General features: G+C 42.0%; 1 protein-coding gene across 2 annotated transcripts in view; it reads left to right on the top strand.

The window, feature by feature from the left end:
* Positions 1 to 25,543, top strand: part of THEM4 (thioesterase superfamily member 4) — a 50,280-nt gene that overhangs the window by 19,110 nt on the left and 5,627 nt on the right. For both annotated transcript variants that reach the window (XM_017947118.3, XM_017947125.3), the window contains exons 2-5: positions 3,256 to 3,442; positions 9,967 to 10,126; positions 11,461 to 11,571; positions 23,400 to 23,524. In XM_017947118.3, coding sequence (XP_017802607.1) covers positions 3,256 to 3,442; positions 9,967 to 10,126; positions 11,461 to 11,571; positions 23,400 to 23,524 — 583 coding nt within the window. The remainder of the gene's footprint in view (positions 1 to 3,255; positions 3,443 to 9,966; positions 10,127 to 11,460; positions 11,572 to 23,399; positions 23,525 to 25,543) is intronic.

Below are 25,543 nucleotides of genomic sequence, written 5' to 3'. Positions count from 1 at the left end.
TCTGAGCTCAGATTCTCCTTGGGGGGATCTTGCTGTGGCTGCTGTGGGGGATGGGGGTGAGATTCCCAGGTCACTGGAGTTGTATACCCAGAAGAATTATGGCTGCCTCTGCTGAGTCATACAGGTTGTCAGGGAAATTGGGGAAAACCGGCAGTCACAGGCCTCACCCAGCTCCCATGCAAACTGAAGGACCGGTCTCACTCCCACCGTGGCCTTCCAATAGCCCCGAGTCTGTTTCCAGGTGGAGGGCAAGATGGGCTTGAAAACTTGTCTGAGGCTTTCCACCTCCCAGCTGCAAAAGAAGGAAGGGCTTTAGTTCTTCCCCGACCTCTGAAGTCTGCAAGCTGGGTTCATGCCCTCCCCGAGTTCTGGCCAGTTGAAACTGTTACAAAGTTCAGCTAGAGAATTCCTTCTCCCTGTGGAATTTTACCCCCTGCTCCTTTGGCCACCCTCCTGATGGATCCCTGTGGTGCCAGGCAGGTATGGGCTGCTTGGGGACCCAGTGAGCTCCCAGGGCCTTTCTGCTGCTTCCTCTGCCCCTGTATTTCGCTCGGCTTAGCTCTCTAACTTGACTCAGCTCCTGGTAAAGTCAGAAATTTCTCCTGCAGACAGACCAGTTTCCCCAGTGGGGGTGTGTGTTTGGGAGAGAAGGGTCTTTCTTTCCCACGTCCACAGTTGGGGCACTCATAGTGTTTGGGATGTCTCCCGGTCCTGCAGGAGCAGTCCGCTTCCTTCAGAGGGTCTGTGGGTCCTCTCTGGATTGCTGGTTTTTGCAGTCAATCTTGAGCTAAAATTCACAATGCATGCCTCCACATGCTCAGCTAATACAGTTTTGAAAAAAGTTGGAGGAATCACTCAGCCCAATCCGACATGTATTATGTTCCTACAATAATTAAGAACGATCACAAGGTCCCACAATAGGCTGTCTGCAAGCTGAGGAGCAAGGAGAGCCAGTCAGAGTCCCAAAACTGAAGAACTTGGAGTCCGACGTTCGAGGGCAGAAAGCATCCAGCATGGGAGAAAGATGTAGGTTGGGAGGCTAGGCGTCTCCTCTTCCATAGAGTTTTTGAGACAGGTTCCCTGTATTCTTCCCACCAAGCCAGCATTGGAGCCAGCCCCTGTCAGCAGAAAGCTGGTTCTCCCATCATACTGTGACCTCCCTGTTTTGGTTTTATGGTGCAGTCTGTGTATTGTAGGTACATTAAATCTGAATGAATTGTAAGAGTGGCTGAAAGTAGAATGCCATGGAGTTAATAGCTTCTGTGATCCTACATGTTCCAAGATATCTGCAGCAGTCCAGAAAGCCAGTTTTCCTTTCTGGTGTCTGTGGGTATACACTTTGGTCTGCTCCTTAGTAAATCACACCTTGTCTTCCAGGTCCTCTAGGATCCCTGTAATGTTCTAGTTGTTGCCTGGGCATTGGAGTAATAGCAGTGCTTGGTGCTACAGAAATAGATGGATGGAAGCTGTGGTTACTGTGACACCAAGAACTTTCCCCTGAGCTGCCTACTCCACTTTCTCCTATATTTTTTGGTAATTGGCTCTGTCATTCACCTCATTGCAGGATTCAGAATCCTGGGACTGGGTCTTGTACTTCTCTTTTTCCCTTACCCTCCTTATCCAAATAGTCACCCACCAAGTTCTGCTTCCTGCGCTCATGATTTCTCACCTGAATTACCCTAGTAGCTTCCAGATAGGGCCCTCTGATTTCAATCTTGGACACTCCCACTATCTTTTATGTTATGGAAAGATCTAATCATGTTACTCCACATTTAAAATCCCTCAGAGAGCACTGCAGATAAAATTCAAGCCAGTTAGCTTAGTATTAAGGTTTTACATGCATTTCTGCAGCCATCTGCTCCACTCTTGTACCCTAATAATGCCAAACTTCTTTTAGGCCTTAATTTTATCATCTGTAAAATGAGGATAATAAATAGTACCTCCTTCATATGATTGTAATAAGGCCCCTCAAAACTGTTTCATGCCTCTTTTGCAAACTGCATTAGGCTGTTCTCACGTTGCTATAAAGAAATACCTGAGACTGGGTAATTTATAAAGAAAAGTTTAATTGACTCACATTTCTACAGACTATACAGGAAGCATGATGGTAGCATCTGCTTGGCTGCTGGGGAGGCCTTAGAAAACTTACAGTCAGCCAGGCACAGTGGCTCACTCCTGTAATCCCAGCACTTTGGGAGTCCGAGGTGGGCAGATCACCTGAGGTCAGAAGTTCGAAACCAGCCTAACCAACATGGTGAAACCTCATCCCTACTAAAAATACAAAAAATAGCCGGGCATGGTGGGGCTGTAACTCCAGCTACTTGGGAGGCTGAGGCAGGAGAGTCACTTGAACCCAGGAGGTGGAGGTTGCAGTGAGCCAAGATCATGCCACTACACTCCAACCTGGACAACAGAGTGGGACTTTGTCTCAAAAAAAAAAAAGAAAAGGAAGCAAGAAAACTTACAGTCATGGCAGAAGGCACAGTGGGAGCAGGCATTTCACATGGACACAGCAAGAGCAAGAGTGCAAGGCACGAGGTACTATACACTTTTAAACGACCGGATCTCATGAGAACTCACTATCATGAGGACAGTACCAAGGGGTGGTGCTAAACCGTTCATGAGAAATTCACCCCCATGATCCATTCACCTGTCACCAGGCTGCACCTCCAACATTGGGGATTACATTTCAATATGAGATTTGAGCGGGAACACACATCCAAACTATATTCCAGTGTTCTTTTTGTTTTGTTTTGTTTTGGTTTTTTGCCTGTAATACTTTTTCCAGCTGGCTAATTTCTGCTTATCTAATCAATATTCAAGTCAAAGGACCCCTTCCTGAACCCCTAATCCTAGATGAATACTTCTCCCGTATCCCCTGACTTCCTGTGCATAGCCACTGGAAGAGCTTTTAACATTTAAGATAATGTCTGTTCTTCACCTCCATCTCCAGTGTCTTGGGCTCACCTGTGCTTGATTAAAGTTTGAAAAAAAGAATGGAATCAGCAGACCTGAGCATAATGCTGGCTCTGTCAATAGCTCGCTGAGTGATGTTGAGCAAATCATTTTCCCTCTCTCAATCTCTCATTTTCCCAAGGAGGTTGGACCAGGTGATCCCTGAAATTCCCTTCCATTTTGAAGTGACAAGCTTATGGGGAGAAGAAAGCAGCAAAATAGTCTTAGAAATTGGGAGAATATGTTATGAAATAGAATGCACCTCCCATTACTCACTCTTCTTTTTCTTCTGTCTTTCAGAGGTCATTTTCTTCTGAGGAAGTCATTCTTAAGGATTATTCTGTCCCCAACCCCAGCTGGAACAAGGACCTAAGACTGCTCTTTGACCAGTTTATGAAGAAATGTGAAGACGGCTCCTGGAAACGTTTGCCTTCATATAAACGTATACCTGCTGAAAAGATTCAAGACTTCAAAACCCATTTGCTTGGTAGAAACAGCCACTTTCTCATTAATATATCTGAGCATCAAATATAAAACTAAGAACAGATTGAAGTACTAGTTACTACCTGAAAAAAGAAAGAGTATAATGCAGGATTATATTCTATAGTCACCAGTTTTATAGACCAGAAATCACAATAAATTTTGCAGATTGGAGCGCATAAAGCCTATTGTCAAGAATAAGACTGCTCCCACCCTGGCATTCTTATCACCATTAGCAAGAGTGAAGAAAGGGCCCCAGAGAGCTTCCACCCTCCTACAACCTCATCACCTCTATGTCTCGAGGCTATCATCTAATCTCATTTCGCCCTTTATCCCATGTTTGTTTATATCACCCTAAGAAGCTCAGAACACTCAGGTTACACCCACATCTCCCAGTATCTAAATCCCCAGGGCAACCCACCCTACACCCAAAACACACACATTGCACTTCCTATCCTTCTGTGTTTTTTTACTAATATACTTTTTTAGCATTATAATTTTATAGAAGAATTAGCCCAAAGTACAGAGAGTTTCCATATACCCTTCATCCCCTCCCCACCCCTAATTTCTCCTGTTATTAACATCTTGAATTATTACTGTGGTGTATTTGTTACAATTGATGAGCCAATATTGATATATTACTCTTAATTAAGGTGCATAGTTTGTTTTAAGGTTCACTCTTTGTGTTATGTTTTCCGTGGGTTTTAACAACTGTGTAATGAGAGATGTCTGTCATTATAGTATATTGAATCATTCACAGATATTTCTGAGTTACTCATTATCTTTTTTTTTTTTTTTTTTTTTTGAGACGGAGTTTCGCTCTGTCGCCCAGGCTGGAGTGCAGTGGCCAGATCTCAGCTCACTACAAGCTCCGCTTCCCGGGTTCACGCCATTCTCCTGCCTCAGCCTCCCAAGTAGCTGGGACCACAGGCGCCCGCCACCTTGCAGCTAGTTTTTTTGTACTTTTTAGTAGAGACGGGGTTTCACCATATTAACCAGGATGGTCTCGATCTCCTGACCTCGTGATCCGCCCGTCTCGGCCTCCCAAAGTGCTGGGATTACAGGCTTGAGCCACTGCGCCCGGCCACTCATTATCTTTTAATCATCCAAACACATCTTTAGGTGGTGGTGGGTTTTTTTTTTTTAACTGACTTTTAAGAAGGCCCTTGGGCTGGGCACTGTGGCTCGTGCCTATAATCCCAGCACTTTGGGAAACTGAGGCAGGCGGATCACTTGTGGTCAGGAGTTCAAGACCAGCCTGGCCAACATAGTGAAACCCCATCTCTACTAAAAATACAAAAAAAATTAGTTGGGCGTGGTGGCGGGGACCTGTAATCCCAGCTACATGGGAGGCAGAGGCAGGAGAATTACTTGAATCCAGGAGGCAGAAGTTGCAGTGAGCTGAGATCGCGCCACTGCACTCTAGCCTGGGCAACAGCCTGTCTCCCCCCCACAAAAAAGAAAAGAAAAAGAAGGCTCTTAATATTGCCCAACAACCTTCCTTCATGTTTCCCTGGTTTATTCACTCTCCTCCCTTACTGGATGACTATTTTCTGCCTTTTTCTTTCTTCTTATGCCTCTAATACTTTCTTTTCCCTTCTCACCCTCAGTTGGTCTTGCTTCCTATCTCAGTAAGAGGCAATAAAAGCAGTCAGAAGAGAACTTCCAGTCTCCCATTGCCTCACATATCCTCCTCCCTGCATCTGTGCCTGATGTTCTGCTTCTTCCTGCTATGAGTGAACCATCCACACTCTCAGGGAGACCCAGCCTTCCATTTGTGTGCTGCATTCCATTTTCTTTGGCCTACTGAAGGACATCCATCTCTGCTAGATGTTTCTTGTCAGCATATAAATATGCCACAACTGCATTTCTCTCTTCCCAGTCTCTCTCTCTGTTTTGTTTTGTTTTTGTTTGTTTTGTTTTGTTTTGTTTTGTTGGTTTCGAGAATGAGTCTCCCTCTGTCACTCAGGCTGGAGTGCAGTGGCATGATCTTGGCTCACTGCAACCTCCGCCTCCTGGGTTCAAGTGATTCTCCCACTTCAGCGTCTCAAGTAGCTGGGATGACAGGTGCACACCACCACACCCGGCTTATTTTTGTATTTTTAGTACAGACAGGGTTTCACAATGTTGGCCTGGCTGGTCTCGAACTCCTGACCTCAAGTGATCTGCCCCACCTTGGCCTCCCAAAGTGCTGGGACTACAGGCATCAGCCACTGTGCCCAGCCTATCTTGAACCCACTCCCTCAAAACAGCTCTTGCCAAGGGTACCAGTGACCTTCATGTTGCTGAGTCCACTAACCTCTCAGCTTTTGACACAGCTGGTGACTCCTTTCTACTTGAACGTAATTTCCAGGACACCACATTCTCCACTTCACTGGTCCCTCCTTTTCAATTTTTTGTGCTCTTTCCTCCCCATTCTCAAACCCTTCATGTTAGGGTGCCCTCAAGTCTCAGTCCTTAGTACTCCTGTCTTCTCCACACTCCATTGGTAATCTCATGCAGTCTCTCAGCTTTAGAGACCATCCAAAAGTTGACAACTTCTTAATTAAATGATTGAAATTTAGTGCCTGGGTTTAAATTCTGGTTCCACAATTTAAAGCTGTGCAACTTTGAGCAAGGCACTTTACCTTTCTTTGCCTCAGTTTCCTCATGGTAGATACTTTAGTATTTGCTGAAGGAATTAATAAAACAAAAATAAAACTAATCAAGAAAAATTATAGAGTTCTTAAGATTCTTTGCAGAATCTCTGATATATCTCAAGGGAATAATTATTCTGTTTTATAAATGAAGAGGAAAAATGTGTAGTTTGTATTACTAATTCTCTTCCAACTGTTAGCGTATCACACAACTGACTGTCCTTACCCCAGCACAATCTGACTTCTACCCTAACAGCTCTACTGAAATGCCTTCGTTGAAGCTACTAGTGACTGAAGTGCCAAATTCAGTGTGCATTCTTCAGCACTTACTGTACTAGACCTCCCTGTCTTATTCTCATTGAAACATTTTCTCTTGGCTTTCATAAACCTTTCAGACCAATCTTCCCTCCTCCTTCTACTTGCTCCTTAAATGTCAATATTTTCCAGGGTTCCATTCCTACATGGTTTTGCTCATTTCTTCATCCAACCCTCATTTGCTCTTGACTAAGATTTGACCCTCTCAGAATCAAGAGGAGTTTGAGGTCCTCTTTGCTACCCACACTTGTTTTCAAACCATTACTTCCCCTCATCTTAAAAAGCCCTCTGGGCTGGGCACTGTGGCTCAACACTTTGGGAGGCCAAAGTGGCGGATCACTTGAGGCCAGGAGTTTGAGACCAACCTGGGTGATAGAGCAAGATTCTGTCCAAAAAAAAAAAAAAAATTCCTCTGTTTCTTTGAGTTTATACCATCTAAATTTGTCACCCTCCTCCTCTTCCCCTCCTTGTTGCTGTCATCTGCCAACCTCTCCCTCAGTGTTTGAGTATTTCAGCAGTTGGTCCACTATCTACCCAACTCCATTCAGCATTCTCAGCAACTCGAGCATCCACACAGTGGCTCCTCAGTTTATGTGCTTCCTCATCACCCATGAACTTTTCTTATCCCCCAGCCCCAGGCACACACTCCCATGAACATCTTGAGCCTTATCTTCAGACAGTACACAGCCTCCAAATGCATACATTTAAACATCCTCTTTTCTGATGACAGCATTTTTCCTTTCAGCAGCTTACTTATTCAAAGGCCCCTCAGAAACAATTATTATTTCATTAAGACCTTCTGAGTTCATTGAATCCTTTACTTTCTCATGGTCCCATAGCCCTCATCTATCTGAACTTCTGTAGTCCACTTAACCTAGAAAAACCCCAGCCCTGGATGAATCCAACCATCTGCCATCTTTACTTTGAACAGGCTTTCATGTAGTTAAGCATTGCTAGAGAAAATCACACCATCTAGCAGATAAGTTTGGTGATTGTGATTTTTGTAGTTTCCTGTCTCCATTCTTATCCTCCTCAAAGCCCTTCCTCCACTCAACTGTTAGAATGATTCAAAATGCAAATATCATTTTCAGTGTTATCCCATTTCTTAAAATACTATTGCCTTTCAGGCTTAAAAATGAACATGAAGCACCTAGGAATCTTGTTAAAATGCACGTTCTGCTTCAAAAGGTCAGAGGTAGAACCTGAGATTCTACATTTCCAACGAACTTCTTTCACCATCACAAAGGACAAATGCATCCTCTTGAGAGCAGTCGTTTTTGGTCTTTATTTTGAAATGACCTACATTTTAATTCAACCCAGACATTATTTTTCTCATTTTTATGAAATAAGCTCAAGGTCTGATAATCTAGACTAGAAATTTCAAACTCCTAAGTAAAAAAATTAGAAGCGCTTAACACCTATCTTATCCTGAAGTCCTGGAATGTCAGAGTTGGAAGAGATGTTTTTTGTTTTTTGTTTTTGTTTTTTTTTTTTTTGTGAGGCGGAGTCTCGCTCTATCGCCCAGGCTGGAGTGCAGTGGCGCGATCTCTGCTCACTGCAAGCTCTGCCTCCCGGGTTCACGCCACTCTCCTGCTTCAGCCTCCCAAGTAGCTGGAACTACAGGCGCCTGCCACCTTGCCTGGCTAATTTTTTTGTATTATGGGGTTTCACAGTGTTAGCCAGGATGGTCTCCATCTCCTGACCTCGTGATCCCCCCACCTCGGCCTCCCAAAGTGCTGGTATTACAAGTGTGAGCCACCGCGCCCGGCGGGAAGAGATCTTAGAGCTCATTTTATTTTATCTCCTCATTGTATGGATAAAGTACGGTACAAAAGAGTGAGTTATAGGCCAGAGGTAGGCCAGTAATTTAATTTTCCCAACTCACGGGCCAAAGTTCTTTCCACTGCACCATAATACTGATCCCCAACTTTAAGTTTCCTTGTCCGGCCTTCTAAACCATCAATTCACTCAACAGCTGCTTAAGTGTATATAGTATGTGCACATTTGTGCCATTTGTTGGGTATGCAAGGTCTAAAAGACAGGGTGCCTGCCCTGGGATGCTCATGACCTAAGTAAAAGGCATCCTTCCTGTCCCTCTCCCCACTTTTCCTGGATGCTCTCATCTGTATCCTTTTCCACGTTTGTAAATATAAATTCAATAGAAAGAGTTTTACATGTGGCAAATCATGATGAGATATGAAAGAATGGTGAGTAGGGGGATTAAATTTTAAAACAGATACAAAAGGATAAATGCACCATTTCTTTTTTTTTTTTTTTTTTTGAGACGGAGTCTTGCTCTGTCGCCCGGGCTAGAGTGCAGTGGCCGGATCTCAGCTCACTGCAAGCTCCGCCTCCCGGGTTCACGCCATTCTCCTACCTCAGCCTCCCGAGTAGCTGGGACTACAGGCGCCCGCCACCACGCCCGGCTCATTTTTTGTGTTTTTAGTAGAGATGGGGTTTCACCGTGTTAGCCAGGATGGTCTCGATCTCCTGACCTCGTGATCCGCCCATCTCGGCCTCCCAAAGTGCTGGGATTACAGGCTTGAGCCACCGCGCCTGGCCGCACCATTTCTTGAGAGCAATGGCTTTCAATCTTTATTTTGAAGTGACCTATATTTTGACTCAGTCCAGTTCCCCCAACTTGCTCACAATTTTGTAAGTGAAAAAAAAAATTGTCTAAACAAGTGCAGTATTATTTACCCAGAGTATATGGTTCTGTTATCTAAGTGTTCTGTTTCTTTTTAAAGCCTGGTAAATGGCTGGGCACCGTGGCTCACGCCTATAATCCCAGCACTTTGGGAGGCCGAGGCAGGCGGATCCCTGAGTTCAGGAGTTCAAGACCAGCCAGACCAACATGGAGAAACCCCATCTCTACTAAAAATACAAAATTAGCCGGGTGTGGTGGTGGGCGCCTGTAATCCTAGCTACTCCTGAGGCTAAGGCAGGAGAATCGCTTGAACCCGGGAGGCGGAGTTTGCAGTGAGCTGAGATCACACCTTTGCACTACAGCCTGGGCAATAAGAACGAAACTCCGTCCAAAAAAGAAAAAAACCTGATTACAACCCACAGTCTGATTTCATGAACCCTAATGGTTCTAACTGCCAGTTTTGGGGGCTTAGAATCACAATCACATGAGTATTGGGCTGAACTGACCCTGTTGCTGATTCAAGCTAAACTCATGTCTGCCAGGGAAACCTCCTTTCTATTAACATTTTTTATTTTCTGTAAATTGCATTTAAACCACAGTTCTTCCAAGAAGGGTTTCTGTCTTTACCGTACCATTTTATTCAGTATATTGTTAGCATTTATATACTGTATTCCTGATTGCCATGTGTGGGTACTTTGATTTGATTTCATGTCTGTTTGACTCTGTCCCCAGTTGGACTGTTAATTCCACAAGGGCAAAGATCCTATCTTCTGTTTCATTGAGACCCTCCCATTCCTTTTAATTTTGCACCCTGTGGACATTTGAGTCAATCATCCATTGACATGTGATTCTAGCAGGGTACAGGTGCTTGGCTCTGCCATGGCATTTCTCTCACCCTTGGTTCTCATTTGCCATCCACTTCATTTTCTATAGACCCAAAGCTTGTGAAAGAAGAACAAATGTCACAGACCCAGCTCTTCACCAGAAGCTTTGATGATGGCCTGGGCTTTGAATACGTGATGTTCTACAGTGACGTCGAGAAAAGGATGGTTTGCTTATTTCAAGGAGGCCCTTACCTGGAAGGACCACCTGGGTAAGAATGATAGCCTGAAAGTGTGGATCTAAAAAAATGTTATCTTACAGTGCCACCATGTGTCCTGTCCATGGACTACAATGAAGATTTTCAAATGGTCATGTAGATGTATATTTATTGACATGGAAAGATGTTTATAATACATTATTAAAGAACATCTTATCTATATTATTAATATTGATTAAATATTTAATATATTAAAGAGCATTATATTATAGGGCACAGGGCAACAGTATAGTTTGAGAGCATATCATTAATGTGTTAACAGTGGCTTGTCACTGACTAGGTGGGTAGTATTATGGCTCTTAAATTTTTTTTTCTTTTTTTTCATATTTGCATTACCTAAATTTCTTTTTTTTTTTTTTTTTTTTTTTTTTTTTTTTTTTTTTTTTTTTTTTGAGACGGAGTCTCGCGCTGTGTCACCCAGGCTGGAGTGCAGTGGCGCGATCTCGGCTCACTGCAAGCTCCGCCTCCCAGGTTCACGCCATTCTCCTGCCTCAGCCTCCGAGTAGCTGGGACTACAGGCGCCCGCCACCACGCCCGGCTAGTTTTTTTGAGGCGGAGTCTCGCTCTGTCACCCAGGCTGGAGTGCAATGGCCGGATCTCAGCTCACTGCAAGCTCCGCCTGCCGGGTTTACGCCATTCTCCTGCCTCAGCCTCCCGAGTAGCTGGGACTACAGGCGCCTGCCACCTCGCCCGGCTAGTTTTTTTTGTATTTTTTAGTAGAGACGGGGTTTCACTGTGTTAACCAGGATGGTCTCGATCTCCTGACCTCATGATCCGCCCGTCTCGGCCTCCCAAAGTGCTGGGATTACAGGCTTGAGCCACCGCGCCCGGCCGCATTACCTAAATTTCTAAACAATGAGTATGTATAGTTTGTTTTGTTTTGTGAGACAAGGTCTTGCTCTGTTGCCCAGGCTGAAGTGCAGTGGCATGATCATAGCTCACTGCAGCCTCGAACTCCTGGGCTCACGCGATCGTCCCACCTCAGCCTCCTGAGTAGCTGGGACTACAGGCACATGACACCACACTTGACTAATAATAAAAATATAATATAAATGTTCTAAATTATATTTTAGCTTTTTGCCTGCTTGTGATCTGGTTACTATTAAGTTCTGGTTTTATTACAAATACTTAAGACTATACTATTATGCTGTGAACAAAATAAAGTTGGGGACATAAATAGTGTTTGGCATTCAGTACGCTGAACATGGGCTAACTGGACCTTTCATAAGTAAATTGTGTGAAGATGCTTGGATAATTTCTCTCTTTCAAGAGGCTCTCTATCTTCAGAACTTCTGAAAACATTTCTCCTCCACTCCTGTTGTAACCAGATTCGTTCATGGAGGTGCCATTGCAACCATAATTGATAGTACTGTTGGTATGTGTGCATTGATGGCTGGGGGAGTCGTCGTGACTGCCAATCTCAACATCAATTATAAAAGGTAAATTCATAGTAATTCTCTATTTATCCTTAGGTGTTGTTAAGTCAGGTTCCCAGTTGCAGATCTTGAGACCATAATTTGTGTTCAAGTGATTATTAAAGAAGTGCTCCCAGAGGAAACTAGCAAGGGAGTGGGAGAAGCAGGACAGGGAATATGAAGAAGTCAACCAAGGCTGAACTCTCAAAAGTCCAGCAAAGCATAGCTTTAGCTGGATCATACAAGGGAGCTCTAGAATGAAATTTATGCCTCAGAATTGTCTCTATCTCAGATGAGGGAGCTAGAGTCTTCATACTCTCACATGTATCGGTCATGGGATTGGGGCCATCCGAGGGACCATAAAGTTCCAAGTACTTCTAAGGGTCTCTGTGTTTGAGCAAAGCAGACTCTAGGGAAAATAACCAAAATAAGTGAAGAAAGAATCTAAGGGGCTCTGGGTGGAGCACCAACATCAACTACGTAACAAAATTAACTTTTTAAAAATTTAGCTGGGCCCAGCATTGCACATCTGTAGTCCTAGCTTCTTGGGAGGATTGCTTGAGCCCAGGAGTTCGAGGCTACAGTGAGCTAGGATCATGCCACTGCACTCCAGGGTGGGCAACAAAACAAGACCCCAACTGTAAACACACACACACACACACACACACACACACACGCAACCCCCCAGGTCTTTTCAGTCCACAAGCACAGATGTCTTTCCATTTGTTTGTGTCTTTAATTTTTTTCATCAATGTTTTGTGGTTTTCAGTGTATAAGACTTTTACTCTTTGGTTAAGTTTATTCCTAAGTATTTTATTCTTTGATATTTTTAATTTATTTTTATTATTATTATTATTTTTTGAGACAGAGTCTCACTCTGTTGCCCAGGCTGGAGTGCAGTGGCATGATCTCTGTTCATTGCAACATCCACTTCCCAGGTTCAAGCTATTCTCATGCCTCAGCCTCCCAAGTAGCTGGTATTACAGGCATGCACCACCACACCTGGCTAACTTTTTGTATTTTCAGTAGAGACAGTGTTTCACTTTGTTGACCAGGCTGATCTCAAACTCCTGGCCTCAAGTGATCCGCCTGCCTTGGCCTTCCGAAGTGCTGGGATTACAGAAGTGAGTCACTGTACCTGGCCTTAATCATTTTCTTAATTTCCTTTTAGGATTAGTCATTGTGTATAGAAATGCAATTGATTTTTCTGTGTTGATTTTACATCTTGCAGCTTTGCTGAATTTGTTTATTCATTCTAACAGGTTTTTGTGGAATCTTTAGGATTTTCTATATACAAAGTCATGTCATCTTTGTACTTCTTCCTTTCCAGTTTGAATACCTTTGATTTCTTTTTCTTGCCTAATTGCTCTGGCTAGGACTTCTAGTACCATGTAGAATAGAAGTGGCAAAAGTGGGCATCCTTGTCTTGTTTCTGATCTTAAAGAAAAAGGTTTTAATCTTTTACCATTTAGCATGATGTTAGTGGTAGGGTTTTCATAAATAGCCTTTATTATGTTGAGAGAGTTTCTTTCTATTCCTAGTTGTGCCTTAGATTTTTAACGTTTAAACCCAGATTGTCATTGTACCTCCTTTTAATGATTTTAATAGCAGTTACATTGATTCTAGAGATTAATTTGGGGAAAGTTGACATATTTACAGATGGTCAATATTTTATATTAGTTATGACTATAAATTAGATTCTAGAAATCTGGGTTTTCTTAACATGATAAAAATATATTAAAAATTAAGTTTTTAATATTTTTCCATGTCCCATGTTTTCAAAAATATTTTTCCATGTTCAAATAAAGTTGAATAATGAAGTACAACATCCTTCCTAAAAAATAAAATGTAAAAGGTTACTTTGAAAACAAGCTGAAACGAAGTATTTAGATTGCGGTTTATCTCAAAAAGTGTTTTTGTCTTAAGCACATACTCCACATACTCAAGTGCAAAATGGGGAACAGAACCTGCCAAACTCTATGCTTAGTGCTTGTCCCACCCAATAAACCATCCACAAAAGTCAGTTGCATTGCTGTTCATTTGTTCCCCACAGTTGGAAAACATACTGAAAAGAAGTTTTACCTGAAGTCATATGGATAGAGAGCAATTTAGTCAGGATTAGAGCTCACATCTTATGACACCAAATCTGATACTTTTCACTACAACACACAGCTTCTATTGTCTTCTGTTAGTTGATGACTAAAGACCAGAATAAAGTATTGGATTTTATAAGTAGTTTAGAATTGAATATTTATTGGGCTCTGTTTTTTTGTATACAGTTATTTGGGTTCATAATAATAGTAATAATAACATTAAATTTAATATGATTACTTGATTCAGGATGCTACAGGTAACAACCTGGGATTATATTTTAATTGAAAATAATTTGCAGTGTCAAAAAAAAAGAAAATAATTTGCAGTGTCAATTAATCATCAGATGCCTTAATGTACCTTACTTCCTTTAAGAAGCAAGATTATTCCTTAATGATTTCGAATAATTTCCAGCCCTCTGATCCAAATATCCCACTTGATTATTTCCTTGTGCCTAGCACATTAAGATAATAGACAAAGCAGGTCATAACTAGTGATGACTAGCTAGCTGAAAGGGTAAGTATCTCAGCATGCCAGTGACCCACTCATGACACATGAGTTGAGAAGCTCCTAATTCTATTTCTTCATGCAACATGGCAAACAAGAAATGCTAAAGGACATTCCTTCTTCAAAACAAGTAGATCCTGTATCAAATACACAAAGAAAGAAACTACCAAGGGTGACTATCAACAGAAACAATAAGATTTAGACCTCAGGGATCTAAGATATCATGATAATCAATACACAATATAAATGAATAAAGTATGAGATATTTAAAGAAATAAAAGATGAGGCTGGGCACGGTGGCTCATGCCTGTAATCCCAGCACTTTGGGAGGCCAAGGCGGGTGGAACACCTGAGGTCAGGAGTTCAAGACTAGCATGGCCAACATGGCAAAACCCTGACTTTACTAAAAATAGATTCCTCAGGTGTGGTGGCACGTGCCTGTAATCCCAGCTATTTGGGGGGCGGAGGCAGAAGAATCACTTGAACCTGGGAGATGGAGGCTGTGGTGAGCCAAGATTGTGCCACTGCCCTCCAACCTGGGCAACAGAACGATACTCCATCAAAAAATAAATAAATAAAAGATGAAATCACAAAAAGAGAAAACAACAATAAACTATAAAAATTATTAGGCAGGTTTGCACGGAACCTAACAAAACTTTTAGAAATGAGAGTGTAGGCCGGGCATGGTGGCTCACGCCTGTAATCCCAACATTTTGGGAGGCTGAGGTGGGCAGATTATGAAGTCAGGAGTTTGAGACCAGCCTGACCAACATGGTGAAACCCCGTCTCTACTGAAAATACAAAAATTAGCTGGGTGTGGTGGTGCGCACCTGTAATCCCAGCTACTTGGGAGGCTGAGGCAAGGAGGCGGAGGTTGCAGTGAACCCAGGAGGCGGAGGTTGCAGTGAGCCGAGATTGCTCCATTGCACCCCAGCCTGGGCGACAGAGTGAGACTCCATCTCAAAAAAAAAAAAAAAGGAGATGAAAGTGTAATTGTTTTTAAAAACAAAAAAAACACCTCAGTGAATATGTTAAAGGACTACTTTAACACAGCTGAAAGTGAACAGAAATATAGAACTGAAGAGATTACCCTGATAGAAAGGTAGGCTGGTAAAGGTCAGAACCTTTCCTCTGAATTTACTAGAAACTCAAAAACTGTGAAATGTCATTTCTTTCTCTCCATTTTCCTATTATAACTACCCTACCTTGTGGGCAGTCTATATAGAAAGGTTTCTTTGATACCTGACTGATGTAAGAACAAGAGGGGTAAATGTGAATTCTTGTGGATAGATAACACAGGAGTTACTTCTAAATATCACTCCACTGCAAGAATTTAAAACAAAGCTTTAAAAATGCATTCAATAGTTTTCTTGAAAAGGGAAAATGATAATCCCTAGGCTTCTGGTTTCTGTTTGCTTTTTAGAGTTTCGATTGCTTTTCATTCTGTATTTTTTTTTATCAGAAGCTCAGATCACTTTAATAATCTTGTGGCACTGTGTTTCTAATTTGTAGCCAACACATTCTGGAAGCTTGTTCCTTCCTTCCTTTATTTATTTATTTTTTTTTTATTTTGAGACAAGAGTCTTACTCTGCCACCCAGGCTGGAGTGCAGTGGCGCAATCTTGGCTCACTGCAACCTCTGCCTGCTGGGTTCAAGCGATTCTCCTGCCTTAGCCTCCCAAGTAGCTGGGATTACAGGTGTACACCACCATACCTGGCTAATTTTTGTATTTTTAGTAGAGACAAGCTTTCACCATGTTGGCCAGGCTGGTCTCAAACTCCTGACCTCAGGTGATCCACCCACCTCAGCCTCCCAAAGTGCTGGGATTACAGGTATGAGCCACCGCACCCGGCGCTTGTTCCTTTAAAATGCACAATTAAGGCCGGGCTACTTGGGAGGTTGAGGCAGAAGAATCACTTGAACCTGGGAGATGGAGGTTGCAATGAGCCGAGATCGTGCCACTGCACCCCAGCCTGGGCAACAGAGTGAGACTCCATCTCAAAAAAAAAAAAAAAAGCCCAATAAAATCCTTTGTTTTCACTAAAAATTTAGTTAGACATTTTGTAACTTTGATATGGTTTGGCTTTGTGTCCCCACCCAAATCTTATCTAGAATTGTAATTCCCATGTGTCAAGGGAGGGACCTGGTGAGAGGTGACTGGAACATGGGGGCAGTTTCCCCGATGCTGTTCTAGTGATAGTGAGTTCTCACGAAATCTGATGGTTCAAAAGTGTTTGGCAGGCTGGGCACCATGGCTCATGGCTGTAATCCCAGCACTTTGAGAGGCCAAGGTGGGTGGATCACCTGAGGTCAGGAGTTCAAGACCAGCCTGACCAACATGGTGAAACCCCATCTCTACTAAAAATTAAAAAAAAAATTAGCTAAGTGTTGTGGTGTATGCCTATAATCCCAGTTACTTGGGAGGTTGAGGCAGGCAATCACTTGAATCTGGGAGTTACAATGAGCTGAGATTGTGCCACTGCACTCCAGCCTGGGCAACAGAGCAAGACTCCATCTCATAAATAAATAAATATATAAATAAATAAATAAAATAAAATAAATAAAAGCATTTGACAGATCCCCCGTTGCTCTCTCTCTCTCTGTCTCTCTCCTGCCGCCATGTAAAACGTGTCTTGTTTCCCCTTCCCCTTCACCTTTGCCATGATTGTCTCTTGAAGCCTCCCCGGCCATGCAGAACCGTGAGTCAATTAAACCTCTTTTCTTTATAAATTACCCAGTCTCAGGTAGTTCTTTATAGTAGCATGAAAACAAACTAATACAAACTCTCATGATTTTTATAATCTCACAGTCCAGTAAACCTTCAAATCATTTCTCCCTACAAGTTATTTTCCCCTTCCACTGAAATTTAATCAAGAGTTCATTTATCAGATCCATATGCTCGGTGATGGTGGTGGTGGTTGTATTACTAAAAACACTAAATTAGTCACCCATTGTTCTAGTGTGGTATTGAGATATATCCCATAAATACATCAACATGCCCACCTCAACTAAGTCATTTGGCAGATGAAACAAGCTCAAATGCAAAGTGGGAAGCAGAACTTTGAATCAGACTGATGATGTGTGCCACCAAATAGCCATATAGCTTTATCAAATTACCTAACCTCTCTGGGCCTCAGTTTCCTCATCCATTAACCAAAGACAATAATACTTTTCTTAAAAAGATACTTTGAAGATCACAGTTAATATATTTAGAGCTAGCAGCTTAATATGTTAAATGAAGCTTTTTTTTTTTTTTTGAGATGGAGTCTCTCTGTCACCCAGGCTGGAGTCAGTAGTGCAATCTCGGCTCATTGCAACCTCCGCCTCCCGTGTTCAAGCGATTCTCCTGTCTCAGCCTCCTGAGTCACTGAGATTACAGGCACATGCCACCATGCCCGGCTAATTTTTGTATTTTTAGCAGATACGGGGTTTTGCCAGGTTGGTCAGGCTGGTCTTGAACTCCTGGCCTCATAATCCATCCGCCTCGGCTTCCCAAAGTGCTGGGATTACAGGCGTGAGCCACCATGCCTGGCCTAAATGAAGCTTTTTAATTATTATTTTCAGATCTAGGTTTAGCAGAGAGAGGAAAAAAAAAAAAACTATCCTGAATCCAGCACAGAGAAAAAAGAAAATGGAAAATATAGAGAGCGTAAGCTATAATGGACAAATAAAAAGATCTAACATCCTAATTAGAGTCCTAGAACAAATAGAATAAAGAGAATCGAAGAGATTCAGTATTTAAGGAAATAATGGGTCAGCATATTCAAGAGCTAAAGAAAATCATGATTTGACAATATAGAAAGCAATATATATCAAGCTAGATTTTAAAAGTATATCTAGAGACATTATAGAGAAATTGGAGAATACTTAAGACCAAGAGATCTTAAAAGCAGAGCTAAGACAGAACAGCCATTGCAGAGCACTCTTTTTAGAAGCAAGAGGGCACCGTTACACTGGCAGTAAACCTCTCAATAGCAGCAGTAGAAGCCAGAAGACAATAAAACATCTGCCGAAAGAAAATGTCAATCTGAAATCATGCTCTCTGCACAGCTAAAGTTCAAAAATGAGGGCAAAATGAAGGTACTGTCATTCAAACAAATGGAGAAAATTTATGGAACAGCAGGACAACACCCAGGGAGCTCCTAAATGGTGGACTTTAGAAAGAAGGAAAGCAATCCCAACAGGCAGGAGGATGAAAGGAGGAATCATGAGCAAATGAATTGGTAAACATGTAGATAACTAAAATCTAAATAGAGTCTATAAGGAATGTTGATGTCTAAATTTTGAGGATTGGTGTGTTGCAGTGGCTCGTGCCTGTGGTCCTAGCTACTTGGGAGGTTGAGGGAGGAGGATCACTAGAGCCCAAGAGTTCAAGGTTGCAGTAAGCTATGAGTGCGCCACTGCACTCCAGCCTAGGGGACAGATGGAGAACCCGTCTCTAAAAATAATAAAAATAAAATTTACAATAAATAAATTATAGTGATTAACAAAAGGACAGCTAAAATACTGGATAACAGCATGTAGTTTGGGAGGAGATGAACAGAATTAATGTTTATACATCCTCATATTTTTCAGTATAGAGAATGATTAAGAGAAAATGAGTGTATAGTATCTAAAACAGTACAAGATCAAACAAGTAGTAAAACTCAATTTTTTAAAAAGCAAAGAAAAAATGGTTAGAAAAAGCAAGTCAAATAAGCCTAAATCAGAGGATAGAAATAAGTCTAAATAAATCAGTAATGACTCTCTATAAATAGACCAAACCATCAGTTCAAAGACAGATTATAAAATTGAATTTTTAAATGTAAAAAACTGGAAACTATATGAGACATATTTTTTAAATGACACCAAAAAGTTTAAAAGGAAGAGAAAATATGCTACACAGAAGTTAACCAGAAGAAAGCTGGGATCAGAAAAATAATGAACTGTCAAAAAAGTAATATTGGGGATGGAGAAGGCTACTTTGTAATAATAAAAGATTCGGTTCAATAGTAGGTAATTCTAAATCAATATGCATCTAATAAAGAGTATAAACAAAATTGATGTAATCATAGGGAGAAGTTGACTAATCCACCTTTATATAGTGGGAGATTCCAACACATTGTTCTCAATTTTTTTTTTTTTCGACACAGAGTCTCACTCTGTCACCCAGGCTGGAGTGCAGCGGTGCGAGCTCAGCTTACAGCAACCTCCACCTGCTGGATTCAAGCAATTCTCCTGCCTCAGCCTCCCGAGTAGCTGCAGGCACCCACCAACATGCCTGGCTAATTTTTTTCTATTTTTAGTAGAGGCAGGGTTTCACCATGCTGGCCAGGCTGGTCTCCTAACCTTGTGATCCACCCACCTTGGCCTCCCAAAGTGCTAGGATTACAGGTGTAAGCCACAGCGCCCAGCCTGTTCTCAATTATTGATAGGTCAAGCAGAAAAAAAAAAAAAAAAAAAAAAAAATTCAGAGCCAAGTGAGGTGGTGCACGTCTGTAGTCCCAGCTATTTGGGAGGCTAAGGCAGAGGATTGCTTTAGTCCAGGGGTTCGAGGCTGCAGTGTGCTATGATAACTCCTGTGAATAGTCACTGAACTGCAGCCTGAGCAACATACTGAGACCCTGTCTCCGAAAAAAGAAAAAAACAATTAGAAAATGGAGGATTTAGGCCAGGCACAGTGGCTCAAGCCTGTAATCCCAGCACCTTGGGAGGCCAAGGGGTGGATCATGAGGTCAGAGATTGAGACCATCCTGACGAACACAGTGAAACCCCATCTCTACTAGAAATACAAAAAATTAGCTGAGCATGGTGGCACACGCCTGTAATCCCAGCTACTCGGGAGGCTGAGGCAGGAGAATCGCTTGAACCCAGGAGGCAGAGGTTGCAGTGAACCGAGATCGCACCACTGCACTCAGCCTGGGTGACAGAACAAGACTCCATCTCAAAAAAAAAAAAAAGAAAAAAGAAAATGGAGAATTTAAACACCACAACACAAGATAACAAGTATGGTTTATTAGACAAACATAGAACTCTGTATCCAATAATTAGAGAACAGCACACTTTCTTTTTCCCAGCACACATTTGCAAAAATTGATCATGTATTGGCTTATAAATTAAGTCTCAATAGATTTTACAGAATCAGAACCTTACAAGCTACTGTTCTGGCCACATTGAACTTGAGGTAAAAAAATAAAAGAACTTTTTTTTAAAAAAAAACTATAGTAAATTAGGGTAACATTAGCTAGGGTAACTCCTACATCTCACTACTTTAAACCTATAGGCTTTTTTGGTTTACCTAACAGTCCCATGTGGTTATCCTGGTCAGTGAGGGTTTTACCCCCATGAAGTGATTGAGAGACCCAAGCTCGTTTCAGAGTGAGACTCCTCCTTCCTCTTAGAGTCTCAGTGTCTTCTTTACTCAACTATTCAGGCTTTCTAATAGTTTTATTCTTAATTTTAATAAATTTTTGAAATTTTTTCTATTTCATCTGCATTTTCAAATGTATTGACATAAAGTTATTCATAATATTCACAAAATTCTCAATTTTTAAAAAAAATTCAGCTAAATCAATATTCTTTTTGACCCCAATAGTATTTATGTATGCTGTTTCTCATTGTCTTGATCTGTCTTGCCAGAGATTATTAGTCTTTTCAAAGAGTTATCTTTTGGCTTTGTTATGCCTTTCTGGGGTGTGTGTGTGTGTGTGTGTGTGTGTGTGTGTGTGTAGACATATATAAACATAATAAAATAAATTTTTTTCTTTTTAAATGTTGCTTTTATCTTTGTTATCACTTTTCTGCCTCTGATACAAATCTAATTAAGTGTTCTAGCTAAATGAAGGAAAACAAGCTAAAGCCAGTTTCCTGTCCCAACCAAATTGATCTGTGCCTTAATATTAGTTACATTTAGAAAATTATGCTCTATAGTTGTTACATTATTTTGTATTTTCTGAAACATTTTTGAGACGGAGTTCACTGTGTCTCCCAGGCTGGAGTGTAGTGGCCGGATCTCGCTCACTGTAAAGTTCACTGGTTCACGCCCCATTCTCCGGCCTCAGCCTCCCAAGTAGTTGATTCATAGGCGCCACATCACACTCGCTAGTTTTTGTATTTTTAGTAGAGATCGGTTTCACCCATGTTAGCTGTAGGATAGTCTCGATTTCTGACCTTGTGATCCACCCGCCTGGGCCTCCCAAAGTGCTGGGATTACAGGCTTGAGCCACCGCGCCCGGCCCTGAAACATTTTCTGTTAGTCTCTTTACTAGTCTAGGACTTTCTGTTACAAGGGCAACTCTTAACTCTCAGTAGCTTAAGCAAAAAAGGGAACATATTGGCTTGTATGGTTGAGAAGGCAAGTGTTGCTGAGAGCAGGTATTCAGTGATGTCATTAGGAATCTCAGCCACATTTTCTTCTAGATCTGCTTCATCCTCCCGTAGCCTTTCCCAGTGTAGTGGCACAATGGCCACCAGCCAGGCCAGCCAGCCTTGTGTCTTGTAAGCCTAGCACCTCAGAGAAAAAGAACCCAGCCCAAGGGCTCCAGCACAAGTTCCAGGATTGACTGTTTCAGCCTGTGCCCACCCCCATAACTGGTCACTGTGTGTATGTGGAGTGGGGGGATCATTATTCAATGCCAGTCAACCTGCATGGGCTAAGAATGAGGGAGAGGTGGTTCCCTAACAAAACGGGTACATGAGTGTATCAAAGAGAGAGAGATGAAGAGAATGAAGGGAGGGTAGGGGGTGGATAAATGAAGAGAGTCATGTTAGTAGAAAAGGGAGATGCTGGGCTGGAGAGAACACCTGATGTCCCCTGGTTCTTAGTAAATGTTGAATTGGCTCAACAAAAGAGCAAAGAAAAAGCTAATGGGAGTGGAAGTATTAAAAGGTCATTGAAAGGAAAACTGGGCAGAGAGATCATCACAGTGATAACTTCCTTCCTACCTGGAGTAGTTCCATCATCTGCTGAGTAGTACCATAGGAGCACGAAACACATTTCCGTGCTCTACCTTCTGTTTCAACCAACTGAAATTTCAGCTTTAAAGAGATATCCTTTTCTTTTTTTTTTTTTTTTTTTTTGAGACGGAGTCTCGCTGTGTCGCCCAGGCTGGAGTGCAGTGGCGCGATCTCGGCTCACTGCAAGCTCCGCCTCCTGGGTTCACGCCATTCTCCCGCCTCAGCCTCCGAGTAGCTGGGACCACAGGCGCCGCCACCTCGCCCGGCTATTTTTTTGTATTTTTAGTAGAGACGGGGTTTCACCATGTTAGCCAGGATGGTCTCGATCTCCTGACCTCGTGATCCACCCGTCTCGGCCTCCCAAAGTGCTGGGATTACAGGCTTGAGCCACCGCGCCCGGCGAGATATCCTTTTCATGGTGATATGTATCTCCAGGATTCCTAGAAACGTCTGTAGCCACTAGTCACATGTAGCTATTTAAAGTTAAGTATAAATTAATTCAAATTAAATAAATTTAAGGACTCAACTTCTCAGTTATGCTAGCCACATTTCTTTTTTTTTTTTTTTTTTTTTTTTTTTGAGACGGAGTCTCGCTCTGTCGCCCAGGCTGGAGTGCAGTGGCCGGATCTCAGCTCACTGCAAGCTCCGCCTCCCGGATTCACGCCATTCTCCGGCCTCAGCCTCCCGAGTAGCTGGGACTACAGGCGCCCGCCACCTCGCCCGGGCTAGCCACATTTCAAGTGCTCATTAGGCACATGTGGCTACCATATTGCATAGCTCAGATATGGAACATTTGTATCATCACAGAAAGTTCTATTGGACAGTACTGACTTAGAGCAGTAGGCTGTTACCAGCAATTTGTTGTTATTAGGTGTCTGTCTAGTGACCATTACTCAGAATTGGATGAGAAATGTTGATTATGACAGAAGAAATGAGAGAAGCTGCCTGGGACCATCTGTTAGCCCTGTTTTCACTTCTTTAAAGGATTTCAGCTCCCTTAGGACTTTGCAGTGGATCTCCAGATGGGATGGTCTCTGCCATCACAGAGCTGGAATTCCTGATGATCCCTTTGAAACAAGCCCAGAGAGACATCCAGGGACTGTAGCCCAGGAGCCACCTGAGAGCAGTGGTGCTTGGGAGAAGAGGAGCTTGAGAGGCTCTTGGTGTCAGAGCCCTTGAGGAATGTATTGTTTAAGGCAGTCAATACTCATTGTCAGGTGTCATAAATGTCTACCCCTTGTCATGTACTTGATCATCTTTTAATGTTACATAAGTGAGATAAAAACTGATTTTTTTCCTTTTTCTTTTTATTCTGCAGACCTATCCCTCTTTGCTCTGTTGTTATGATAAATAGCCAACTTGATAAAGTTGAAGGAAGGAAATTTTTTGTTTCCTGTAATGTTCAGAGTGTTGATGAGCAGACCCTATACTCAGAGGCGACAAGTAAGAAGCTGGTCTTATCTCTTTCTTGGGGTTTAGTTGGGTTGGGTTGGGAGTTTTGGTTGATTTGGGTTTTGTGGGGGTCAGGGGGGTGTTTTGGTTTGGTTTGGTTTTTTGCCCGGGTATGATAACCCACACATGCCAAAAAATTCTTAATTCCCTGTCATGCAAAGAACGAGTTAAAGATATTCTTATACATTGCTAGTAAAGGGCGAGTTGCCAACATCTATCAAAATTACAGCCCAATGCAGAAGCTCATGCCTGTAGTCCCAGCACTATTGGTAGGCTGAGGTGGAAGGATCACTTGAGCCCAGGAGTTCGAGACCAGCCTTGGCAACATGGCAAGACCCCATCTCTACAAAAAACACAAAAAATTAGCTGGACGTGGTGGTGTGCGCCTGTAGTCCCAGCTACTTGGGAGACTGAGGTAGGAGGATCCCTTGAGCCCAGGAGATGGAGGTTGCAGTGAGCTGAGATCGCACCTCTCTGCACTGCAGCCTGGGTGACAGAGCCAGACCTTGTCTCAAAAAAAAAAATTTACAAAGTGATGTGTCCTTTAACTCACCTCCAGGACTTTATCTCACAGGTATAATAACTGCAAAATTATAATGTGTTAGATTGCTATCAGGTTCCAGTGATTGTGTCACTCATGCAACATTATTTGCAATAGCAAAAAAAAAACAAAAATGGCAAAACATGGCAAACATAGCTATCCATCAATAGGAGACTGGTTAAAGAACTACAGCTCACCTATAAACTATATTGTATGTATGTGCCATTAAAAAATGGTGAAATACTGTGATGCCATAAATAAGAAAAATATGTCTATACTTATGTGTGTGTAGACTGTCCCAGGAAAATCACACACATGACCTGTTACTTCCCAGGAGTACTGAGGTTCATCCATGTTGTTGACTGTGTTCACTTGTTTGTACCACTGTGTAATACTCCACGTGTGACTATCCCACAATGAATGTCTCTCTTCCGATGACAGGCCTCTGACTATTACCAACGGGGCTGCTATAAACATTCTTGTTCATGTCTCCTGGTGGTGTGCATGGGCAAGAGCTTGGTATATACTTAGGAATAGGATTTCTGGGTGGTAGAGTGTTGCGAGTGTTCAGCTTTACAGAGGAATGCAAAATTGTTTTCTAAGCCTGTACCAAATTAAACTCCCACCAGCAATATATGAGATTCTTTAGATTCCCATCTTCTCTAGCAATTAGTGAAGTCAGACTTCATTGTTTTTGCCAGTCAAATGATTATGAAATGACTTCTCGGTGTGATCTTGATTTGCATTTCTCTGATTACCTGTGTGGTTGAGTGTCTCTTCATATGTTTATTGACCATATTTTTTCCCATTCTGTGAAATTTTTGTTTGTTTAGCTTTTTTCCATTTCTCATTTTCTTACTGATTTATAGACATTCTTTGTATATTTTATATCAGAACAATTTTTTTTTGTTGGATATATAAGTCGCACATACCTCCTTATGGTGTGTAAGTTGTCTTTTATTTGCTTTAAGGTATCTTCTTTATGAACAGAAGTTTTTAATGTCAATTTAGTTGCATTTATTACATTTTTCCCTTTATGGCTAATGCTTTTTGTATCTTGTTTAAGAAATTTATTTTTCCTCTTAAGTATGAAGCATTTGCAGGAATGACGGATAAAAGGAGCAGGTAGAAAATAATAATTTAAATCCACAGTCAATTTAAGTACTCCATTCCAGGCTGTGGTTTATACTTCCTGTCTCACTAAACCTTTCAATATCATAAAGGTGCCAAATGGCTCTCTTGTAATTTTAGTTCTTTTCATTTCCCTGACTATCTCTAATGGAAGTAGTAATGAACCATGAAATGGCCAAGTGGTGAGGACCTGGTTACCCAGGGAGAGGTAATACAGTATTGTGATAGTCAAAAGTTGATTCTTAATTTGGCTGCAAAATGAGAGTGGACAGATAGACTGAAGGGACAAATGTGAATCTAATCCCTCTTTTGTATATGTCTTTCCATTTAGAGTAGTC

Source organism: Papio anubis, chromosome 1 (assembly GCF_008728515.1).
Source record: "Papio anubis isolate 15944 chromosome 1, Panubis1.0, whole genome shotgun sequence".
Classification (NCBI taxonomy): Eukaryota; Metazoa; Chordata; class Mammalia; order Primates; family Cercopithecidae; genus Papio; species Papio anubis.
The sequence above is the reverse complement of the archived record's forward strand: the minus strand, read 5'-3'. Positions and strand labels throughout refer to the sequence as shown.